General features: G+C 46.0%; 5 protein-coding genes across 12 annotated transcripts; 3 read left to right on the top strand and 2 right to left on the bottom strand.

Moving 5' to 3' along the window:
- The first annotated feature begins 298 nt into the window (after positions 1-298).
- On the top strand, positions 299-3,727 carry LOC120656880. Of its 2 annotated transcripts, none has more exons than XR_005668031.1 (12): positions 299-533; positions 1,255-1,383; positions 1,506-1,563; positions 1,799-1,879; positions 1,981-2,052; positions 2,141-2,385; positions 2,463-2,534; positions 2,642-2,756; positions 2,856-2,937; positions 3,036-3,082; positions 3,258-3,339; positions 3,512-3,725. XR_005668031.1 is itself a non-coding variant. In XM_039935083.1 (12 exons), the coding sequence occupies exons 1-12, from the start codon at positions 364-366 to the stop codon at positions 3,602-3,604; spliced, it is 1,242 nt and encodes a 413-aa protein (XP_039791017.1). In that variant the 5' UTR covers positions 301-363; the 3' UTR covers positions 3,605-3,727. The 2 variants fall into 2 exon arrangements, 1 of the variants encoding a protein (XP_039791017.1); XM_039935083.1 differs by having other exon boundaries at positions 301-533; positions 2,642-2,752; positions 3,512-3,727.
- A 545-nt stretch (positions 3,728-4,272) lies between these two features.
- LOC120653707 (E3 ubiquitin-protein ligase RNF14-like) lies at positions 4,273-5,430 on the bottom strand. The gene is made up of 3 exons (XM_039931390.1): positions 5,056-5,430; positions 4,587-4,969; positions 4,273-4,500 (listed from the first exon to the last, which is right to left on the bottom strand). Exons 1-3 carry the CDS (start codon positions 5,225-5,227, stop codon positions 4,273-4,275), a joined length of 783 nt encoding a protein of 260 aa, XP_039787324.1. The 5' UTR covers positions 5,228-5,430.
- A 1,252-nt stretch (positions 5,431-6,682) lies between these two features.
- LOC120656879 (E3 ubiquitin-protein ligase RNF14-like) lies at positions 6,683-13,909 on the bottom strand. 2 transcript variants are annotated; one of them, XM_039935081.1, is made up of 6 exons: positions 13,396-13,746; positions 12,795-12,869; positions 12,190-12,718; positions 8,170-8,308; positions 7,333-7,559; positions 6,683-7,250 (listed from the first exon to the last, which is right to left on the bottom strand). In XM_039935081.1, exons 1-4 carry the CDS (start codon positions 13,570-13,572, stop codon positions 8,172-8,174), a joined length of 918 nt encoding a protein of 305 aa, XP_039791015.1. In that variant the 5' UTR covers positions 13,573-13,746; the 3' UTR covers positions 6,683-7,250; positions 7,333-7,559; positions 8,170-8,171. The 2 variants fall into 2 exon arrangements, with proteins under 2 accessions (XP_039791015.1, XP_039791016.1); XM_039935082.1 differs by lacking the exons at positions 6,683-7,250; positions 7,333-7,559; positions 8,170-8,308 and adding an exon at positions 11,434-11,686 and having other exon boundaries at positions 13,396-13,909.
- Positions 13,910-14,375: 466 nt separating this feature from the next.
- LOC120656878 (histone acetyltransferase MCC1-like) lies at positions 14,376-17,657 on the top strand. Of its 4 annotated transcripts, none has more exons than XM_039935077.1 (5): positions 14,376-14,910; positions 15,061-15,205; positions 15,280-15,379; positions 15,451-15,694; positions 17,188-17,657. In XM_039935077.1, the coding sequence occupies exons 1-5, from the start codon at positions 14,804-14,806 to the stop codon at positions 17,369-17,371; spliced, it is 780 nt and encodes a 259-aa protein (XP_039791011.1). In that variant the 5' UTR covers positions 14,376-14,803; the 3' UTR covers positions 17,372-17,657. The 4 variants fall into 4 exon arrangements, with proteins under 4 accessions (XP_039791011.1, XP_039791013.1, XP_039791012.1 ...); XM_039935079.1 differs by having other exon boundaries at positions 14,377-14,910; positions 17,221-17,657; XM_039935078.1 differs by having other exon boundaries at positions 14,380-14,910; positions 15,466-15,694.
- Positions 17,658-18,346: 689 nt separating this feature from the next.
- Positions 18,347-22,190, top strand: LOC120656876 (F-box/LRR-repeat protein At1g06630-like). Of its 3 annotated transcripts, XR_005668030.1 has the most exons (5): positions 18,347-19,476; positions 19,565-19,717; positions 19,797-20,125; positions 21,438-21,593; positions 21,798-22,190. XR_005668030.1 is itself a non-coding variant. In XM_039935076.1 (4 exons), exons 1-3 carry the CDS (start codon positions 18,478-18,480, stop codon positions 20,082-20,084), a joined length of 1,440 nt encoding a protein of 479 aa, XP_039791010.1. In that variant the 5' UTR covers positions 18,347-18,477; the 3' UTR covers positions 20,085-20,125; positions 21,438-22,190. The 3 variants fall into 3 exon arrangements, 2 of the variants coding, with proteins under 2 accessions (XP_039791010.1, XP_039791009.1); XM_039935076.1 differs by having other exon boundaries at positions 21,438-22,190; XM_039935075.1 differs by lacking the exons at positions 21,438-21,593; positions 21,798-22,190 and having other exon boundaries at positions 18,348-19,476; positions 19,797-20,263.
- The last annotated feature ends 693 nt before the right edge of the window (positions 22,191-22,883 follow it).

Genomic DNA, 22,883 nt, shown 5'->3' with positions numbered 1-22,883 from the left:
ACAATTTTTGCTACTTTACTTGTATTTTCTATCAGATTTCAAATTCGTAAGGTTCCAGTCACCAGGTTTTTAGATCTAAAAAAATGTTGAGCCTCAAAGGATTTTTCTTGTTCAAAGTTATGCTAGCAAATTGTCCATTAATAACAGATCTCATTATTGTTGCATCTCTAATAAAAAAACAAGTGGACACGGTGTCTATACAAATTATTTTTTTTGAAAACACAATTTCTATTTTAAAGTAGTATAAAAAGTGATTGAAGAAAACAGAAAAGAGTAGAAATTGCAGTGCTTGTGTGGCTGAGGGTGGCTTCTGATGCCTATCCGAGAACACACACGTGTCAGACTGTCGGCCCGTCGGTTGATATGCTGAAAGCCCTGCCTCCGCGGTTCCTCCCCTCGCCGGAGCACGGCGGGTGGCGCCGGCGGCCTCGCCGAGGGTCGCTGCAGCTGGTTTCGGCGGCGCTCATGACCAACCCCGCTTACTTCGAGGTGGGCAGGTTCCTGGGTAGCTATGGCTTCATGAACATTACAAGGTAAGCTTTTCTGAATCTTGCTTGATTCCGCGTCCATTTTGATTTCATTCGAGAAATACGAGCGAACGGTGCGGTTATATTCTGATTCTGTTTGGAAGTTGGAGCTAATTCTAGAGTGTCTTGTATCAGTGTGTCATTGAATGTCGGATTGGTTGCAACATTCGCAGCGTTCTAGCAGTTGCTTAGGCTGATTAGGTTAATTCCGCTTGAAATCCCTTCGAAATGGGCTGTGTGGGGTTGAAGTTGAGATCTTGGAGTGATGATTAATTGTATTATCACCATTATTAAGCCCTTAGCCCTTCCCCTTGAAATGAGTCGGCATCCTTAGGATTGTTGCTTCTGGTTATGTTAGGAAGCTACTAAGGTATGACCAATTCAGAGAAATGTTTGGAGATTATTATGGATCAATAGTATCTATGTACTCCTGGATGATTCCTCGGTGGTTGGTTACTAATTTCCACCTAAGTTGGATTCTCTTAAATAAACACTGTAGAAAATACTTTCCACATATTTTTGTATAACATGATGTATTGATGCTGCATATATGTTATTCAGAGACCTGTTGAAAGAACCATAAGATGCTTTAGCCTTACTTCTGCATTTAGTGCTGATTACCATTTTGCTATAGCATAAATGAAGGACCTGGTTTGCTTAAAAAAATTACAAGATTGGTGCAAAAAAATTATTTGAAGATTGTCTAACTTTTTGCCATGTGATTCAGTTACTCATCTTCTCAATTTGGAGAGCCTTCAAATGTTGCTGGTATTCAAGATCTTGGTCTTGGATATTCAGCAGAAGAGCTTGAACGTTTGAGGGTCCAAGACATTGGAGAAGGAGAAGTGACGATTAGGTTATTCCCTTCTAACTGATGCATGCTGTTTTCTTTTTTTCTTGTGAAGGAACTTAATATACTGAATTTTTAACACAGTAAGGTCATACTCATTATTCTTTTTATCATGGCCTGTTTCCCAGACTTTATGAGGGAAGGGTTGTTCAAGGCCCATTAAGGGGCACGCAGGCTGTATTTAAGGTATGCATAGAATTGTCACTTTGCTAAGTTCAGTTGATCATCTGAAAATAGTACATCGGTAGAATGCCGTGCCTTGAAAATTTGTTCAACAGACTGATCAAAAGATTATTTGTAGCAGGACATATATTTTCACCCTTTTAATTTGGTTGCAATTTATGATGGTACCTTTCATTGCCATAGATATATGAATATATTGACCATCTTATACGTGCTAAGACATAGGATTTGAACAAAGGTATACCCTGGAGCCCGTGCTGGTGCTTCTGAAGCTGATTTAATGGCACTGAATGAGCTAAGGACTCATGCATTTCTTCAGGTTATGTAAATCATAATTGCTAACACAAACCACAAGCATGAATGATTATTTTAGACATGTTATTTACACACCAAAAAAATCCACTCGTCTTCTATTTGCAGAGTGATCCTAGGGACATATGTGACAACATTCAGTTTCTTTTAGGGGCCTTTGAGACAGCAACTGGAGAACAGGTTTAGTACTATAGACCTTTTTTGTGTTCGGATTCCCCGACATATGGCAAACTTTGTGGCATGCGAGACTGACATAGCTTTACTAAAGTGGCTAGCCTTCCGCGATGATGGGAAATACAGTGCTGCAGACTATGCAAAAATAACCAGTGAAAGGCAACTGAGGGAGCAATCTGGAGACATGCCATTTTGGAACCCGTTCAGTCGAGCATACAAATTGGAGCTAAGGAGATACTTTGTTCTTAAGCTGCTTAATGGAACTATGAGTGGCCTTCTTCACATGCACAATCATGATAGACTGCATCAAAGCCTTGGGCCTTCTTCGGTTATTCTCAAGTATGCTCATACTTGTCTTAACTTTCGTTCCACATTGTAGTACTAACTACTGATTAGTGCACCTTTCTATCCTATAGCACTGTAATGGAGAAAGAGGGGCCCTATTTAGTTCCAAGGCTGCGAGATTTGGCATTTTCTGTAGATATTGGGTATAATTTACATCCCCTTCCTACCTTTGCCAGTGATATCAGTGAGATTTGGCATATTATGTTGATATAGTAAGACAATATCTGAGAAATATTTTGAACAATGACAGGTATTCATCTGTTGGTGCTGGAGCATTGTCAGATGGGCTGTGGCGTCGAGCATCTGCTGCTGGAGCATCAACTCCTTTAGAGAAGCGAGCCTTTGGAATAGCTGATGACATGCAAGTATTCTTTTTCCTTTTTTACATCAACATGCAAGTATTCTTTTTCCTTTTTTACATCAACAAAAACATCACTCACATTTACATGTACTTGACAAAACAGTTATGGAGCTGGTCTGCTTGTTGCATACATGGCATTTATTCCATTTTGCGAAGCAGGAACTATGGATGGCATTTCCTTGCAGGTGATTGAGGATACATATTAACTGCATGTTCTTGCAAGAGGCATATTGCTCTCTGTTTTCCACTCAAACACTTAACAGAATATCGATTGGTCGTGCAGAGACTTTTGGAGAGCACCTTCCGGCTTGACATTTATGCTGCAAGAGAGTACGAGTTGCTAACACAAAATAAGCTTCCTTTTTTGCTTAGTCCTAGAAAGTTTTTTATTAGAAAAAAATCGTGCTCAGTGAATAAGCTCATTTTTCTAATTTTCCGATCCGATGACCAGTCATGACATTGAGATTCAACACACATGCTTATTCAACCTTCATAATTCCTGTAGGTATTGTCTGGCAGATGACCGGTTGTCGGAAGCAGTAAATTTTCTAGATTTGGGGGATAGTGCTGGATGGGAATTGCTCCAGGTTTGCCTCTATCATGCTAATTGCTAAGTCAAATCTTATTTGCAGTTATACTGCTGCACATCATCCACAACATTGCAGTGGCCAGCTAGGGATTTTTCTGTTTCAGTGGTCAGCTTTGGGCCAGCATGCACATCTTCAGCGAAGATGCTAACTCTAGTTTATGTTTCGACAGGCAATGCTTAATCCGGACTACCGCAAGCGACCTATTGCCGAGGCTGTACTGAACCATAGGTTTATAACTGGGGCTGTCTTACGGAACTACTAACAAGCAACTTCTGTTTAAAGCCTAAACTACAACGGAAGCCTGTAAATATAGAATAGATTGAGCGAGAGCCGATACTACATTCTTGGATGAACAATGGTTGCTCTTTGTTTCTCCCTTTCAACATATCTCTGCTTGGGTGGGCAAATAGCTGATGAGAGAAAGCGCATCCATTTGCCAGCGCTCTCGGCTGAAGTTGGGTCAGCTGCGCTGCTGGCAATCACCCCAGGGCCCGTAGTGCTGGGAGACCTCCCAGACCCTCTTCCAGCACAGCGCGCAGTACCGCGTGTGGCACGCCCGGCACACCAGGAGGTTGTTGGCGCCCGCCTGTTCATCCAAGAATCAAAGAGAGCAGCTCTGATTGCTTTCATCAACATGCCCCGAATCTGATTTCTGCTAGCTAGCAATGGCGGAAGCGTCGCTGCTCACCTTGGTGCGCTTGGCGCCGCAGGTGGGGCACGTGTACCTGAGCGCCCGCATCCACCCGGGCTCCTTGATCTCGACGTCCTCGTCCAGGTCGTGGTTGTCCATCCGCGCCTGCTGCCCCGGGAGCCTCCCCCTGCCGACGCGCTCGAACAGCCCGCACTCCCCGTTGCTGCGAGGACACCTGAAAATTGTGAGCTGCACGAGGGCGAGGCGGCTGGATCTCGGTGGAGTTGGGTTTGCTTTACTCACACGAAGTGCGCGTAGCCGCTGATGGCGCGGCTGCAGCGGTAGCAGAAGAAGGTGCCGCAGTTGTCGCACACCATCTTGTTGCAGCCCTCCGTCTTGGCGATGGCCATCCGGCACGACGGGCACTGCTTCGTGCTGCGGAGCACCTCCCGCAGGCTCAGCAGCTCCTCCCGCTGCGCCTCCGACCGCTGCTCCTCCCTCGCCGACGCTCTCAGCTTCTGCCGCTCCTGCCCGGCCGATTTGCACACGGAAAGTTCAGCAAAGATGAACAGGAACGAGTTCCATGCGGATTGGCCACCCCGCGCGCGCGTACCAGCAGGTCGTCGAGCTTGTCCTCCGCGGGGACGCAGGCGTCCCCGACGTGGCGCCGCTCCCCGCACCGCGCGCAGAAGGTGAAGAAGCACGCGGGGCACTGCGCGTCGTCGCCGGCCGCCACGCAGGCGGCGTTGCACCGGGGGCAGTAGGCCACGTCGGGCATCGTGTCCAGCGTCCTCCGCAGCGCCAGCGACTCCCGCCGCGCGTAGCCCTCGTCGGCGAGGAGGCGCCGCAGCACGGGCGGCGGCAGCGGGGCGCGGCACGACGTGTCCGGGCACGCCAGCCGGGTCATGCTGCCTTCCTTCAAGTGGATGCCGCAGTAGGACTCCATGCACTTGAGGCAGAAGGAGTGGTTGCAAGGGAGCCGGATGAAGTTTCTGCCTAAAAAAATGTGAAACAAAAAAAAGGATCAAATTTTGAAAAAAAAAATTCACCAGGAAAACTTACTGATCAAACGTCTCCTGCACCAGTATTTTCACTGAGACAGACTCCGCACTCGTGGACGCTCTGATCAAACGCCTCCTGCGACCTCTCATCACTGTAGCGGTGCATCAGAGGGATGGTGGAGTCAAGGATGAGGCTCCTGCCAATCGCGCGCTCATCTGCACCAGCCGAGCTCGCGTCTGGGCCCAGCACCATCTGGTCATCCGAGGCGATGCAAGACCAGGACGAGCCGCACAGCCAGTCTGCCCACCTGAACACCACTTCTTGCCCCGGCAGCGCTGCCCAGATCTCGTCAAGAACAGAGCAGAACCTCGAGACCTCCGGCTCGTCCAGCCACTTCGCCGCGACCACGAAGTAGGGGGCGCGGGTGCTCGGGTACGATCGCGGTAGCAGGCAGGTTAGCGTTATGGGCGGCAGATGCTGCAGGCTGCAAGCGTATAGGAGCCCGTCGTCGGCGTCGTCATCGTCGCCTTCGTCTCCGGTTTCGGTGGTTTCCTTGGTGCCGACGTTCATGTACACCTGAATCTCACCTTGAAGTTGATAGTGCAGAGAGATCTGGAGGAGGAGCAAGGACGTGTGCATTACGGTGTTTGCAGAGACTGCACCAGTCTGAACGATGGCAGATGAATACTTGGGGATCGGGATGGGGTTCAGATGTTCAGTTACCTGAAAACAACGAAGGCCGTCCATGTTGTCAAAGATGACCATGTCATCCCCGTAGATGGCTCGCAGTGCCAGCAGCTGGAGATCAATCACAGCATGTCATCAGATGCTATTGCTAGTAACAACAACAGTTCACACATCTGACAGTATTTCAGCGGTCAGACACATCAACGCGTCAGCCTTTTTGTCTGAACATGCAATGCACTACAGGACGCACTTCAAGATTCAGCATAGCAGTTCGTCAGGACTTGCGACCCCACGAGGAATCGAAGGTTTTAACGATGAGCAGAAACTAAGAGAAAATAGTAATTAGGAAGAGAGAAACTGATCAAAGCGATCGCGTCATCCGTTACCTCATCTTCCTGTACCTGGTTGTTGCCCTGAAACTCCTCCTCGGAGAGCTCGTCATCAACACGAGCCGCGGCGGCCATCGCCTCCAGCCGCGCCGCGGCCTCCTCCCGTGCCGCCCAGTACCCGGCAGCGACCTCGACGGCCGGCGCCGAGGACGATGGTTCCAGCGACATCGTAGCTGTATTCCGGCGAGAGCCTCGCCGCCGCTCGACTGCTTGGTGAAAGTCTCGCGCAGATGCTCACGTCACGCCGGCACGTCGCACGTACGCACAGCTCGTATCGACTTGCCCTTCATCTCATCATCATCATCACACATTGAAAAAAATAAAAGTAATCGTGCCCTTGCGAGGTTGTATTAACGAGGAAGTCAGGAACTCGTATACAAACCGGTCTGGACTGCTGCTGGTAAGGCTGATGGCATCGCACACGACTCACCATCGCACGCTATTGCAAGAACTTCCAACTTCTCTGCCCTACGAGCAATTGAAAAATAATATTTCTACACCTCCTGCAGGTTATTGGCGCTGAAAATATATCACATAACTTTTCTTGGGCGTGATCTGCAGGCTTCACCACTTTATGTAAGGATCAAATTAAGTAATTGGCGTGAAATTGTAAGCAGATCAAATTGGTGGATACATGCATAAAAACGAACTGAATCTTCAACCGTTCGCCAAGAATTGAATCTTCAATTTACAGTCAATAGAATGCCTTGTTCTGCTGTTAATTACATGGCGAACCATTTGCTCTTGACATCAAAGTTCCTCCTAGCTAAAATGCTACCATGGAACCTCCTAATTGCAAATTTACATTGTCCCCGCCAACAGGAATCCTCTCGTTTTGGGCAACGAGTGGATGCAAACACTGGAAGTGGCGAAGATGTTCTGTATAAAGGAGTGATGTACTGTATACAGCAAGATTTGGAGTCTCAAGGATCTGTGTGTTGCTGGCAACCTCTCGGTCCATAGTTTCCAGAGCTCTTCAAAACCTTCTTCCGGCATAACGTGCAGGAGTGGCCTCGGCAACCCATGCACAAAATATGATTGTTTGTGCCCAGCTGCCAATAAAACATGGCATTGCATTGAGATGTTAGTCGACATGTTTCGTAAGTAATAACCAAAGCAAGTACAAACAGCAGAATTCTTCATAGAGTCCAAAGCGTCTCCCTTGATTGGTGTGTTCAAACAGCACACAATCTCCATACCTTGAGTGGCAAAAACGTTTTAGCTTCTGGATGAGTATAACCAAGATTGAACATAAAATAATTGCGCATGAATCAAGATTACCAGAAATGGTTATATCCACTAATTGCCTGGTTGCAACGATAGCAGAAGAATTTCCCGCAGTTCCTACAGGTCATCTTGTTGCAGCCTGCAGTTTTTGAGATAGCCATATTACAAGAGGGACATTGCTTAGAATTGCGAAGCACTTCAATGACATTTAGCAGTTCATCTATTTCCCTCTGTTGTCTCAACAATTATTTTTCTGTCATAGAATATTTCTGGTGCCGTTCCTGTTAAAAAGTAGAATATTTCAAGTGTCATGGCACTGTGATGGGTATTCATAAACAACATTATAAAGAAAAAAATTCTCAAATGAATCATACAAACATAAAATGCGGCACTGCCAAACACAGTAGCATGCTCAAATAATATCATTCTTGTTCTTCAAATTGTTATTACATTAAGTTTATCATCACTTAAGAATTACATATGCATCTACAGAATAATTCCTCTAGTCACAAACGAGTGACATTGTGAACAAACCACAGTCATCAAAACACAACTTTTATGATGACGATTTCTTTGTATTAATACATACCAACCGAAAAGGACAATTAAGTTCACTAAAGAGACTATTAAAATCATGCACTGCATACACTATGTTGATAAATTATAGTCAAGGAAAGCCGAATACCTAACTTCACCGAACCAGGTCACATCAGAATCTTGGAACAGTAACAGATACTATGATTAAGATGAGCAACAATACGCCCATTCAAGTTAAGTACCATAAAAAATCAAATGATGTTTATTTCAGGAAAAAACAAAACATGCTGACTATATAGATGATTAATTTCACTAAAAGAAAGTCAAATCATTAAAAGATTATGCAATATTTACCCTCAAAATGCTAATTTTCTCTGCTGGACTAATACACTCCTTCCCCACATGGCGTCGTTCTTTGCACAAAGAGCAGAAGGTGAAAAAATAGTCTTGGCATTGAACATCATTGCCAACCCCCAAGCAAGCAGCATCACACCTGGGACAATATACCAAATCAGGCATTGTATCTAAGGCTCCGTTTGGATGTCGATATTGGAGCCCTTGGCATTGAATTGGTTTCAATGCCAAATCAGACTAGTATTGATATTGACCAAAGTCATTGTTTGGATGCAGATGAAATTGCTAGATGGAATCAAGGAGCAAGCACGGGAGGGGAGGGGAGGGGGAGAGGCTCGTCCTTGTCACACCCGGTTTTAAGGACAAAACCGAATGCATAGCTATATGTATGTCAGGATCAAGTTTCATACATATAGAGACATTATAATTGAATAATCAGTAACAGTATCACGTAAAAACAACAATTAAAAGATTATCAGAGTTATACAGCTTATCCTGGAAACGAAGACTTCAAACTTCACAGGCAATCGACTGGGGGTTTCGTACAGCTAGAACTCAGCAACATCTTCAACAGACTTCATACATCTTTCCTTCTGAGCAGCAGTAAGTAAGGGTGAGTACACTTATGGTTGGTACTCAGCAAGGCCACAAGAAATAACCAGAATGTGATTTATATCCATCTTTAAGTTTATTAATCATGTGAGGGTCCAAGCCGCTCTTGACCATGAGCACGCCTAACCGGTTAGTTTTAACTCTGCAGAGGTTGTACACTTTCACCACAATTCGCGTAAAAGTTCCGAATAACTTTGAACCCAACCACACAATGTGATAACTAGGCACAATACCACACTTCCGAGGTGTGATTGCATAGGGGCGCTACGAGGCCTTTCCGAAGAATCCCTATATGTATGTGTTGGTCCCTGCCTTTGCGGTCCCTCAGAAGACACAGCTTCCTTCACCCGCTCCACAACACAAACTCATAACCACCAAGCAAAACAACCCCAACACAACATATAGTTCATCTAATTACTTAGCCAAGACCAGAGCCATATAGTATTGTGGTTGTACGGTTTTCTTGGGTGGTTCTCCATGTTCCAATTAAATCATCATAATACTCTTGTAAATAAGCATAGACAGAAAGATGGTTAGGGTCACTTGCCTTTCTCCAACGAAAAGCTACTGTTACTGCTCTTCAGCTTTTGCTCACTTAGAACTCTTGATCTTCAATCTTCGAACGGCGATCTTTCTACTCGGAACAATCATCGGGCAAACATACAAAGCAAATAAGAAGATACATCTAAGAACAATACACCAAAACAAAAGAAAGACTTTAAAAGAGCGTACTAAAGGATAGGGGTCGCTGCTATGGTTACGAAAGCGCAAGAAACACAGAAAACGGAACTAAAACGGCGATTCTATAGACTAAACGATGCTTCAGGGATCTAGTCGCGATTAACTATAGAGTTAAGAGCTAGCGGAAAAGATTTGCAGGACACAGAAAACTATGCTCACAGAGGATAACAAGGTCATAAAGCTATCGCACACGTTGCAAGGATCACGTGAGCGCGAGAATCGATGAAAACGGAGCTAAAACAAAGAAGTTATAGCTAAAACAGGATTCTAGGGACTTATTTGTAAAAGTTTTGAAATAACAGGAGCTCTGGGTAAAGAAACTGAGCACTAAAACAAAATTAAACCTTAACCTTGAGGGCTAGACTGAAAAACAAAGGACTAGGGACGGCGGGTTAGATTTTATAAAAGAACAGGGGCTAAAACAAAAGAAACTGGGCTGGTTTAAAAATTCTTTTGAACTAGCATGGACCGCGGCTTGATTTCTAGAAAAGCGAGGGGCTCTTTTGCAAATCCGCCACGGTTGACCGGTACCCTGGGGTTTGACTTTGGTTTAGATCCAATCTGGGTCACCCGATCTAGATCGGACGGCTGGGATGGATCGGACAGGCTGGCGGCAGCGCAAGCGGCGGCGCAGAGCTGCCGGCGGCGCAGAGTTGCCGGCAGCGAGGCAGGGTGGCGGCGGCTTGCCGGCGTTAATCGCAAACGCGATTCCGGCACGGTTTGGCTCAGGTTTTGGGACGGGAAGCACGCGGGGGTGACGGCGAACGCGGTGGCGAGCTTTGGACGACGACTCGGAGAACGCAACAGGGCCCGCGACAGTGCATGGCGGAGCAAGAGCTCCGGCGAGCGATTCTGCGAGAAGGAGAGCAAGGGGGAGAGGGAAAAAGGGGCTGCGGCGATCCTTACTTCGGCACGAAACTGCAGTGGTGGTCAAGCTCGTCGGGAAAGCGGCAAACGGCGGCGCGATGCGAAGCTCCCGAGCTCGGCAAGAGCTTCAAAAGCGGCGGCTTGCGCTAGGGTTTGCGCGAGAGGCGGCTGCGGCTTCGGTTCGATAGGGTTTCCAGGGGGAGCGGCGTCGCTTAAATAGGGGCGAGGTGGGGCCACCTTGGCATGCGCGCCAAGGCGCAGAGCGACGGCGCGGGGTGCGGCCGGACTCTGCAGAGTCCGTGCCCGACCTGGGGTAGGGGAAATCCCCGACGGACAGGCCCCGCGTGGCAGAGAGAGAAAGAGGAAGGGAGGTGAGATGATGGGCTGGGCGGGAGGAAAGGGAAATGGGCCGGCGGGAGGGGGAGTTTGGGCCGCGGGAGAAGAAAAAGAAAGGGAGAGGTGGAACGGACTGGGCCAGGAGAGAGGAGGAGAGATAGAAGAGTTTTGCAATTTTTTTTAAATGACTCAAGCACATTCAATTCAAATTCGAATTCAAGAATTCAAATTCAAACCGAACCCCAACAAAAAGAACAATGCAGTGCGGCATGAATGCAACACAAAAGAACAACCTCATTTAATTTTTTAAAAAAACAACCAATCTATTTCTTTCACACTAAATTCTCTGTAAAGAAAATAAATGTTGGGAAAATTTTAAAATTATAAGAAAATTGTTGAATTACTTTTAAATTTTAATCACATCCTGAAATCCAAAAATTTCAGGGTGTGACAGTCCTGCACGGGCTCGGCCATGGAGATGGAGAGGACCGCCTGTCCTTGAGCTCGAGGATGGGGCTTCTTTTTTTTCGACGAGACGAACGAGGAGGGGAGTCGGCAGGCGAATGCCTCGCGATACCGAGGGGGGAGGGGTATGAATCGGGAGGAGGCGCTCGCCAGCGAGTCAAATGCCGCGCGGTATCTGCTCGTGATTCCGTTTCCTAATTCATTTGACATCCAAACGCTGGCATTGGTGGGAGTCAATTCCAATTCCGAATTCCACCCTCCAATATCAACATCAAAACGCAGTGTAAGAGTTTCTGTAGCACAAATTATTCCCATCGCGTATAGCAATCATCTCCCAGAAGGCTTTTCAATATTGATGGTGGAAGGGGGCTGCGGCAAGTTGTATCAGGGCATGTCAGCATTGTTAAATTCCCTTCTTTCACATGAACTTTACAGTGAGACTCCATGCACTTCATGCAAAATAAATGGTGGCATGGGAGCTTGATGAAATTTATGCCTGGTAGAATGAAGAAATGAAGAGGGGGAAACAGAGTCAAAAACTACTAAACAAGGTTCAAGCTTCAAACAACGAAAATACTGAAAAGACACCATGTTTTGCATGTTTTCTACTTTGGGACAATAAAGGGAAGGCAGCTAAGTCACCGTATAATCCATAGTTTTATAGATCCTGCCACTGCTAGTTTTTTTTTAAAGTACAACATCAAACTAGTTTCATTAAATCCACCATGAAATATATATTGATAGTGTGGAAATTTACATATTTTCTTATAAGCTTGGTCCAAGTTAGAGATGTTTGACTTAGAACAAAGCTAAAGTGACAAGTAATTTGGAACGAAAGGAGTATTGTTTTGTTTCCTAATTTGAGATCCTAATTCTATTTCAAAAATAGAGCTGTTATGAACAAAATAAACCAAAAAGAAAAGGTAGAAACTTTAAGGTACATAAGTCAGCAATTCCAAAGTCCAAACACAGCATTCTAACTACATAAGGTAGACTTACCAGTGTTTTCACTAAGACAAATTCCACACTCAAGTAGGCTTTTCAGAAATATTTCCTGAGATCTATTCTCATCGTAATCTTGCATCAGAGGAATAGTAGAATCAACGAGAACTTTTCCTGCAATAGCACGTTCATCTACAACATCTGAAGTTGCATCTGGGACTAATACTATGCTGTCGTTCAAAGAAATGCACGACCATGAAGAGCTATTCAGCCAGTCCACCCATCTATACACTACTTCTTGCCCTGGAAGCTCAGTCCAAATCTCATCCAACATGGTACAGAGGTATGAAACTTTTGGTTCATCCAACCACTTGGCTGATATAGTAAAATAAGGAGCACATGTACTGGGATATGAACGCGGCAGCAAACATGTTAACACCACAGGTGGCAAATGCTTTAACCTGCAAGCATAAAAGAGTTCACCAACATCTTGGCTCCCATCATTATCAGTTCCAATCATAGTTCCGTTTGGACGAAAACTCAATAAGACCTTACTGCCATTAGGAACTGGATACCAGACAAAAATCTGGGGAAGAAGACATGAACATTACACTCTTGAAGAACGAGAGAGTTCATTAGGAGGACAAAGCACTGAAACAAACCTCAAAAGAGCGAAGCCCCGCCTTATCCTCCAAGTTGACCATATCATCCCCATAAATAGCTTGCAGTGCCAACACCTGAACATATTATGATATGCTACTCCATATTAGCGACAACAGTAGTTCGAATGGCTATCATGTGAACACATCTATTACTTAGAATTGACAATCCCAATTCTCCAGTCTCATGTGAACACATCTATTACTTAGAATTGACAATCCCAATTCTCCAGTCCTAAGTCCTAACTAAACCCGGTTCTAGGCGGTAGATGTACAAATTCACCATCCCAACTAAATCTCCAGTCCTAAGTCCTAAATAAACACCATCCTAACTAAATCTCCAGTCCTTAGTCCTAAATAAACATACATTTTAACAAGAAAAAAACACAATAATCTCAATGCTATAGAAGGGTAATTTCGTTGCATCCTCTGGCATATCTGAATTCCAGTTCAGACGACTAGGTGCAACGATTACGGCGCATATTGTATATGTCGTCACAAGTTAATCTCTGCAGCTCCAGATATAATCCACCGATTTCGGGTGCGCGCTGGTGAAGCAGACAAACTCGCAAGCCACAAGCAATTGGGGGGTGCGATACATTACCTCGTCCTCCTGGAGCTGGTTGTTGGTCTCCAACTGCTCCGCCGAGAGTTCGTCCTCCCCAAGAGGCCTCGCGGCCATCGCCTCTAGCCGCGCCGCCGCCTCTTCCCGCGCCGCCCAATATCCGTCCCCGGCCTCCGCCCGCGGCGCCGAGGACGATGACGAGGCCCCGCTCGACATAGCAGAATCCCGGCGAATTGATTGGCCGCTCACACCCCTACTCGAATCGAAGAGAGAAAAAAAGTTCGCCGAGACGCCGACAAGCTGGAGTCGTTGAGTTCAATGTCTTTTTTTTTTGAGTGATCGTTTTTTCTTTGGGGGGCATTTTTCGAGTGATCGTTGAGTTCAATGTCCTTGGCTAGCACCGAAACGAAAACGAACATCGGTCGGTTCGTGCTCTCCGATTCACCGTGTCAGAAAAACGGTTCACGGGTTCAGCAGCCGCTGTCTGGAAAAATATAGTTAAACATGCAAATCACCTTTTCGTAAAAATATGAAAACGTTTAAAATATAGTTAAAAGGTTCTGGAAACATTTTCAAACGATGCATTACATAGTGCATCCATATCTTCAAAGTTGAGATGCAAAATTAATTTTAAAAAATCTTACAAAATGATAAATTCTAGCTTCTGGGTGCTTGTGTGGTAGAAGACAAAATTCTTAGGAATTTATCTTGTAGTGCACAGACACGTCAAATTTATTAATTTTGTATAATTTTTTTATTTGCATCATAACTTTGGCAAAATTATAAATGGATGTACTAGGGATATTCATCTTCATTTTTTTTTTGAAAACTTATAACTATACTTTTTAGGAGCAATGCCATGGATGATGGGGATTGGAATACGGAGCGACTCATAATAATAAACTCTAATGTTCAAAAGTTTTTAAAAAGCTCGATGGAATACGGCGCAGCACAAAGAAAAGGAGACACCACCTATTTGGATTACGAATCCTCTTAACAGTTCAGCATCGGCTAATGACCCCCAAATCAGCCGATTAGCTTCCTGACCTGTGTGTGAGTCTGTGACCCTCCTCCTCCCTTCCTGGTTCTTCCTCTGTCCACGTCCAGGTCGCCGCCGCGCGTCCATCACCACCTCTGACCTCCCTCGATCCCCTCCGTCCCACCCCTCGCGATCCGGCCTTCGCTGCTTCTTCTCCCCCCTTCTTTATATCTCGCTCGCCGATCAGCCTCTGGTGTCGGCGCCAGCGCCGTCGCTTTTTTCTCCCCTCCCTCTCTTTCGTCGCGGCGGCGGCGCCACCACCGAGCAAGCTGCGATTCGCCGTGGCGCTCGTGACGCGCACGGAAGCGGTTGCACGCCTCGAAGCGGGGAGTCCCCTCTCCCGCACGGGACGGTTCTCGGGCCTCCCGGCGAAGAACCTGGTCGGTCGTCGCCGCAGGCGGACTGCTCATGTTGGACCCGAGATCCGAAATCTACCCCACCATAGAGTATCGCCCTATCCAGCCCACCGACCTCGAAGCTTTAGAGAAGATTCATCTAGCTCTCTTTCCCATAAGGTAGCTACTACGTTTGCTGCTTTTGTTAGCTTGTTCCTTGTTTTTACTGTTATATACATCGCCTACTTACTCTTATCGAAGTCTGTTACCTGTTGACAAATTTACCGTAGCCGCTGTATTTGATCATGTAATTCTTTTCATTTTGTTCAGGTACGAGAGGGGGTTCTTCTTGAATGTTGTCAACGGCCATGGTATTGTTTCCTGGGGCGCTGTGGACACCAGCAGATCAGATGACCGCAGGGATCAGATAATAGGTTTTGTAACCACGAGGATGATCGCCGCAAAAGATAGTGAGGTATCTCCATACAGAATGTCCTGGAAATGGTATTATATAGTGAGCTTGGTGGAGCTAATGATTTTGATATGCAGATTGAGGACTTGTTTAGGTATAACAGTTCGCGCAAAGATCTAACACTTGTATATATATTGACGCTGGGTGTGGTGGATAGCTACAGAAACCTTGGCATAGGTTAGTTACCTTGTCTCCTCATCTTAGTTTTACAGTTTATCTTTTGAATTTAATGTGGTTTATCCTATAAGAATTCTCTCTTGCAGCATCGTCACTGGTTCGAGAAGTGGTTAAATATGCAGCAAGTATACCAAATTGCAGAGGTGTTTATTTACATGTCATTTCATACAACCAACCTGCTATCAGCTTTTATAAGAAGATGCTGTTTAAGCTAGTTAGAAGGCTTCCAATGTTTTACTACATAAGAGGACAACATTATGACTCATACTTGTTTGTGTACTATGTGAACGGTGGTCGTTCACCTTGCTCACCACTGTAAGTATTCTCTTTTTCTTTGTCCAAGGACCATAACAGTTACATATTCAGAATTGCCCAATGTTATGCTTAACTATGTTTATTTTCTGTCTGCGAAGCTCGATTCCTTGTCAGAGACTCAAGAGTAATATGTCAAATCGTCCATATATTTTCTGTGGTCAATTGTTTGATCCCTGGAGTGTTCTTGATTTCCTAGTTAGCTTTAGGACTGTTAAATGTTAATGTCTGACCTGATCCTGGCAATCATCTACAGTCCTGCCTGCCCACATGGGAGAGCTGGTAGATGTTGCACATATTCTAAGGAATTGGCTTTGCGAGGCCCTTTTATTTCCCATCTTGCCCTCATCACATGTTAAGCTTTACTCTGCACCCCTTCTTCTTTCTTTTTTAAAATGGGATCACTGAAATGCTGAATTTAGAAGCTACAACTCCTGATTGTTCAGACAAATGAGATTCGTTGAGCTCTTTACCCTGAGAAAGCTAAATCTAATCTGAATAGCAAATATATAGATCTTGTATCCTAAAGTATCAACCAAGTTCCAAACAATCAGCACCACCTTCTTTGCTTGCATTGTTGGCTGTTACCTCCTTATGCACCCTTCATTCAGGATATATTTTCATGAATGCATTCTTGGGTGTGTCCTTAGTTATTTAAACGGCTCTTGGTAACTTTACATTAGATTACTTCCATGAAGTATCTTAAACGAATGACAGGAAACATGAACTAAGTTTCAGTAAAATATTACATGACATGCAGGATTATTTTTAACTATTTTACTATGTTGGTAATACAAACTTACAAAGGTCAAGATGCTTTCCAAATTGTAGCAGGTTATGCCTTATTAATGCCATAATTGTGCTTAGCTTCCTTTGAAAATACTAATTCTGCTTAGTTAGTGATGTGAACTGCCAACACTGTTTGGGACTTGGTTGCTTAAAGAGTTATCAACCTTGATGTCATTGTGTGAACATATGGTGCTTTGAAGGTCTCAACACTCGACTGGGGATAACTAACTGTTTGACATAAACCAAAATCATCAAATGGCAGGTGTTTATTAAAAATATATATAAGAAATACCAAATAGGACTTTCAATTTGGTGGGAAGTACTCTTTATTGTTATGAGTTAGCAACTTAAACTGTAGCTGTTTCCTTTAATGTCTTTGAAGCATTTATGTTTTTAGTTTTTCTAATATATAGGGTTTATGTAAGGATAAGGCCTGCAATGCTTGTCATCTAGACATGAGTTCCTACTCAGAATTCACTGCATGAAAAAAGATCATTGGTTCCATTGCATTACAATCTTCTAGTTGTATTGTCATCTTGGTTTAGTAGCGCCAAACGGATAAAAACCTACCATAATAGACATATAGTACTTCTAGAAGTTGTGATTGTTAGGTTCTTAGTATTGTGAAATCATCCCATGTTCGTAGGAACACATTATGGTGGTGTTAAATGATAATGATATTAATAACACATGGCAATCTTGTGCAGGGAGATTGTAACTTCATTTGTTGTTGACTTCAGGGCTTTCGTGAAGATGCTGGTTGCCAAGTTCTGGACCAAAGAGGACCATTGTAACCCAAGATGGACCAGATGTCAGGAATCAAACACCCTCTTGGCTCCACAAAGCAATAAACGGATCATCAGAGGTGATAATACCAGATGTCATGTCTAATTTTAGGTGCTCTTATGATGTTTTCTCTTGTTTTTTTTTGTTTTCTATTTTTTCGGGGAACCGAAGTTTGGAGAGACAGTCGCATGTGATCCTGTTGTACACTTCTGATACGGGTACATAATTTCTCAGTAGTTAATAGTCACATTCATTGTAAAGAGAGAAAGGGAGAAGTTAAACTTAAAACTGCTTGTGATAACGTTGGCAGTAACGTGTGCAATGTTGAAATGTTGTGTTGATTGAACTGAATCTAACCTTTTGGTGTGTATGGCATATCAGATGAATATCAGAATATCTTTCACTGTTCTAAAATAATTACATGCTCTTTTTACTACTATGCATGTTGCCACTAGTTACATTTTCATCGATTTGCATGAATAGAGCAAGATCCACATTGGTCTGGAGATATGGAAGTCCAGAGTGGAAGCCTGGATGAAAGACTGAAAAAAAACTGACAAGAGAGATGAACAGGGTGCGTTAGTGCACGTCAGAAATTACTTCGGCTAAAAGCAACCGCACTTTTCACGTTTTACCTTCTGGCACCACATCTGTCGAATCTTCCGCGCGACTGCCACAAGCTTGGCATAATACTGGCGGTACGTTGGTAGTTTTGGATTTGAATGATAAGAATTCACCCCTTCGGAATAAAGCAAGTTACAAGTCTAGTAGTACAACGAGAACACGAGATCCTGAACAATTCCGAGTCCAACTCCCTATCCACGCAAGGTAGCCTTTAACTTCGGCCGCTATCCGTGTGGCTTACGCCGAAACCAAACCAAAACCGCGTGCAGACGAAACCGTCGCGCTGCCTGGCTGCCTGCGTCGCACGCGCTCCCCTCCCGTCCGTCCCTCCGCAGGCAGGCCCCGCCCACAGCACCGGCTAAACCCGCAGCCCCACGCGGAGGAATCGCACCGCGGAAAGGCTCGAGTTCCAGTGGGATCGCGTCGCCAACTCGCCTTAAAGCGCGAGGGCCGCGGGCCCGTCGCCCCGCTTCGGTTTCCGCTGCTTGCGCCGTACTAGTACTTTACTTGCAGTTCCGGAGGAGTTGGTTCTCGGATCGAGGGCTGGCGGCGGCGTCCGGCGGGGAGGGGGGGAGAGGGAGGGAGCCATGCGCACCAAGCACCTCATCCCGAACCACGCCGCGGGGCTCACCTACGCGGCGCGCGACCACGCCGCCCGCGAGGACTACGGCGGGGGCGACGGAGGCGGCGGCGTCAGCGGCGGCGGCGACCCGTTCGAGGGCTTCCCGGACGCGGTGCTCGGGCTGATCGCCTCCAAGCTGCCCTTCCGGTCCGCGGTCGCCGCCTCCGCCATCTCGCGCCGGTGGCGCAGCGCGGCCGCCGCCGCGCCCGCGCTCGACATCGACTTCGCCGCGGCGTTCCCCGCCGCGCCGCGCCGCAGGGCGGCGTTCGCGGCCGCCGCCACCGCCGCGCTCGCGCCGCCGATCCCGCACCCGCTCCGCAGCCTCCGGCTCGCGCTCGAGGGCCTCTTCGACCAGGCGTTCGCCGCGGCCGCGGCCGGCCACCTCGCCTCGTGGCTCGCCGCCGCCGCCGCGCGCGGCGTCGAGCGGTTGGAGCTCCGCCTCCCGCGCTCCCGCCTCGCCGTCCTCCCGCCCTCCCTCCTCGCCTGCACCGGCCTCACGTCCCTGACGCTGCGCCTCGACCACTACGCGCTCCCTCTCCCTTCGCTTGCCCCATTCACCCGCCTGTCCCGCCTCCACCTCGCGTCCGTTTCGCTCACTGGGGACGATGACTTCTTCGGGGACCTCCTGTCGCACTGCACCGAGCTCCGATACCTCATCCTTGAACAATGCCGCATTGTTGCGCTCCGCCTTGTCGGTCCGTCGCGGCTGCGCTCGCTCGCGATCACGGACTGTTTGTGGACGCAGGAGTCGTCTCTCGCCGTCTTAGAGATGCCAGAGTTGCGCTCTCTCCGTTACTCAGGTGCAATGGCAACCAGGCACATTATCGATGGCGACGTTTCTTTGGACGAAGTCCTTCTCGCCATCGAGAAGCCACAGGTGAAGCCCCGGGAGGCTACTCTCAGAGAGCTTCTCACTTTGGTTGGCAACGTACGGAGCCTTTTGCTTTCACCCTGGTGCATTGAGGTATACCGTGTATCTCAATTTCTCTTGATCTAGTGGAGTAGCATAGTGTCCAATGAGTCTAATTACTGAACTGTATAATCATTTGAAGCAATTTGCTCGGGCGGAGGACTTGTTGAAGGTGCGGTTAGACAGGGTGAGGCAGTTGTCATGCATAATTGAGAGGAGGGAAGAAGGTGCTTTATCCATTGCACCATTGCTCTCAAATTGCAGGAATGTTGAAGAGCTCTGTGTGTCTGTTGTGGTGAGATATGCCTTTTTGTTTAGTGTTCTGTTATCTCTGTTAAATTGTAGGGGTAAACCAATGATATTCGTTGCTGCAGCCATCGCAGGGGAAACAGAGACGGTGTGGTGATGGAGAGTGTCATGGTGTTCCACGTAGTAAGGGGGTGACAGTGAAGCATCTCAAGGTTGTTAGGATGCAGTACATTGATGAGAGCAAAAGTGGATTGGAACTGGTGAAGATCTTGCTCAAGAATGCACCAGCATTGGAGACAATGAACATTGTGCCTTCCATGGATGGCCTTGAGCAGGCCAAGTTTAGGGGCAGGGTGTTGAAGTTCAGGAAGTCCTCTCAGAATGCCAGAATCCAGTTTTGCACAGCTGGATGATGCGTAGTCCATAAGCGAGGCCTAATGTTGCAATCCAGGAAGTAAGAAATTATTTACCAACAGTCAATTAGGTTCTTCATGTCTTCGTCTGGTTACTTTAATCTGTATATAGCTCCTAACTATTGCTGAAACTTCTTCGATAATTAATGAAATCATTGTCAAGATTCATTTAGCTGATAGTCATCAGTTTCCAACTCTTTGCTGAAGTATCTTTAACTTGTTAGATGTTATCCTTAAGTATCTTTGTTGGATGCCAATCAGCAATCTACTCTAATAAGTGATAATCATGAAAATCGGGTGACAAATTACATTGGAAGCTAAATAGATAATCCTTAGAAACGGGCTTGCTATCAGCTATTTGTACAAACATAACCTGCAGGTTGTTGTGAACTAAGTGGTGGAGAAAAGCTCTGTAAACCTCCTCCAACCATAATTGTGCTCTTTGTTGAAGAGGATCTGAACAAACTTCATTTCTGATTTCCTTAAATTTATCTTGGTCTAATTGATTATGAAAGCACAATGGCTGATGATATGTAGGTTCTATAAGAAATTTTGCTTCTTAACACCTGCTTTGATAAAACAGCTGGTTTTGTCAGAATCATTTCATATTAGATATGGGCATTTTGCACCAAATTCAGCTAATCTTTTTTGTGATTTCTATATCTTAGGGTTTTCACATATAATTTAAAACCACTTCCAGTAGAAATTCGATGGTCTCAATAATTTTCTTGAGTGCCTGGTTAGTGGTTACAATTTGAGTCTGTTTGGATGAGAAGAACTTAAAGCCATTTCTCATGACAAGGCCATGTGAGAATCCTTGTATATTTAATTCTTACTTTCAACTCTGGCTTAATCTTGTCCTCCAGGAATATTGAAACCAGCAACAGAAGGGCTGGTTCATTCAACTATTATTCTTTTTTTAGAACTTGCCTGGACTGTATTTCTTTAAGAACAAGCAAAAGTTTTACAACACACCCAACCACTTACCGAAAAAATGAAAAGAGAAACTTACAACGAAAGGAAGTGGAAAAAAACTATCTATAACTAAGGATAGACGTTAACTAGTCATTTGACCATTCTTTTATTCGAAACAGCCATCCTTTTGTGTCATTCTTCCTGAATGTAAGCTCCATACCATAGTCGTCTATTTATGTTGTTCATAATTATCTTCGAACAATTGCAGCTGTATCTCTATTTCTGACTCTAGGCTCAAACATTGTGTTCAAGCATTCCTTATGATCACTGACCCTGTATAGTTTGTTACTGTCTTCTTGGAACAACTTGTATTGCTGACTTCATTTAGCTCTTCTCTGCATCTCCGTGGGCCTGGGATCTTGCTGCAATTGCCACCAGGAGGGTAGGCTAGATGACAGATAACCCAAGGTCCCAAGCAACCAGCGCCTCAGGTGCTCTCGCAAACTAAAACATGTACAGGATGTAGGGAGCCAGTGCAGGTTGGAGTGGCCCATAGTTCGCAGTAGCCCCTGTAGTTTCCATGCTCGGATTCTGGTAAGTGGCCAAACTCTCTGACTGCATCATTTCTTCATTTCGATGTATAAACACTGATGCTGAGTCCATGATTTACCTGAAAGAGAAAAAAACTGAACCCTGAGTCATGACTCATGAGTCCTGATAAACAGGATAGTTGCCAGTTGTCTTGTAGTGTGTGAGTTCTGATGAATTGAGCCTGCTATTCTCATTCCCATATTCCAGGAGTATTTCATAGTCATGTTGCATGAACTGTCTTGATGAGCTCCATGATACAAAAGGGAAAGCGATGATGTTGACGTGACGGACAATAACGTTGTGCTGTTACGAGTTAAAGCGCCCGGTTGTCTTGTGCTCAAGCTATGAAATCAGCCTTTTTCTGTTTTCCTATTGAAGAAATAGTGCACGCTATTGAATGCTAGGGCAACCAGAATATCATTTTCAGAAGAGATGAAACATCGAGGAAATCGGCCGGCCTTCCCTCTCCTGAAATGCAAATGCTCTGCGTGACAATCTGAATTTCTTTTCTGAACTGAATCAAACTGAATGAATATCTGTACTGCCGATATTTACCTGCCACCCTTGTTCTTGCTGTTCTGTTCATGCTTCAAATTCTGCGCATACCATTTGCCCATGCCTATTGCTTGCACTGGTGTTCATTATCCCAACCACTGAAAATTTTGACCGCGAACTGAAACCTGCAACTGCAGCGCTTTCTCCTGGCTTTCGCGAGACTTCTTTCCCCATGCTACAGTAGACAGCGGGCGGAAAGGCGCTCTCCTCGGCGACTCACCTCCAGGGGTGGATCCGGCGCTTCCCCCGCCTCTCCGGCGGCGCTCAAGCGCTACAGAGGTGGGGGAAGTAGGATTTGCTTGCCGGTGTAGATAGTAGGGTAGCTAGTTTCTAGTGTGCTGCTACTAGGGTTGCGTAGATAGTAGGGTAGCTAGTTTCTAGTGTGCTGCTACTAGGGTTGCTTGCCGGCTTTCATGGCTGCGGAGCTTAGGTTTGTGGTGGAGACGGCGCGGCCACTTCATCGGCGAATAAGTGTCCTCTAGAGCTTCGGTGTCTGGCTTTTGTTTCCTCTCCTCCTCTCAAGCGGCGATGGCGGCGGCGCCATTGTCTCGGTGGAGGAGTCAAGGAGGTTCGTGCTCTGTCTCTATGATGCGTCGGAGCTGTTGTGCTTCCCTCTGGGGGAGCTCTCTTTTCCGGGTTGGCGAGTTCTTCGGCGGTTGCGGATTTCTCTTCCGATGGGGTTGTCTAGGTCATCCATGGTGGCTTCATGCGGAGGGTGGAGGGCTTCCCTGCGGGGGA

This window comes from Panicum virgatum, chromosome 1N, assembly GCF_016808335.1.
Source record: "Panicum virgatum strain AP13 chromosome 1N, P.virgatum_v5, whole genome shotgun sequence".
NCBI lineage: Eukaryota > Viridiplantae > Streptophyta > Magnoliopsida > Poales > Poaceae > Panicum > Panicum virgatum.
This window is presented reverse-complemented; position numbering and strand designations above follow the sequence as displayed.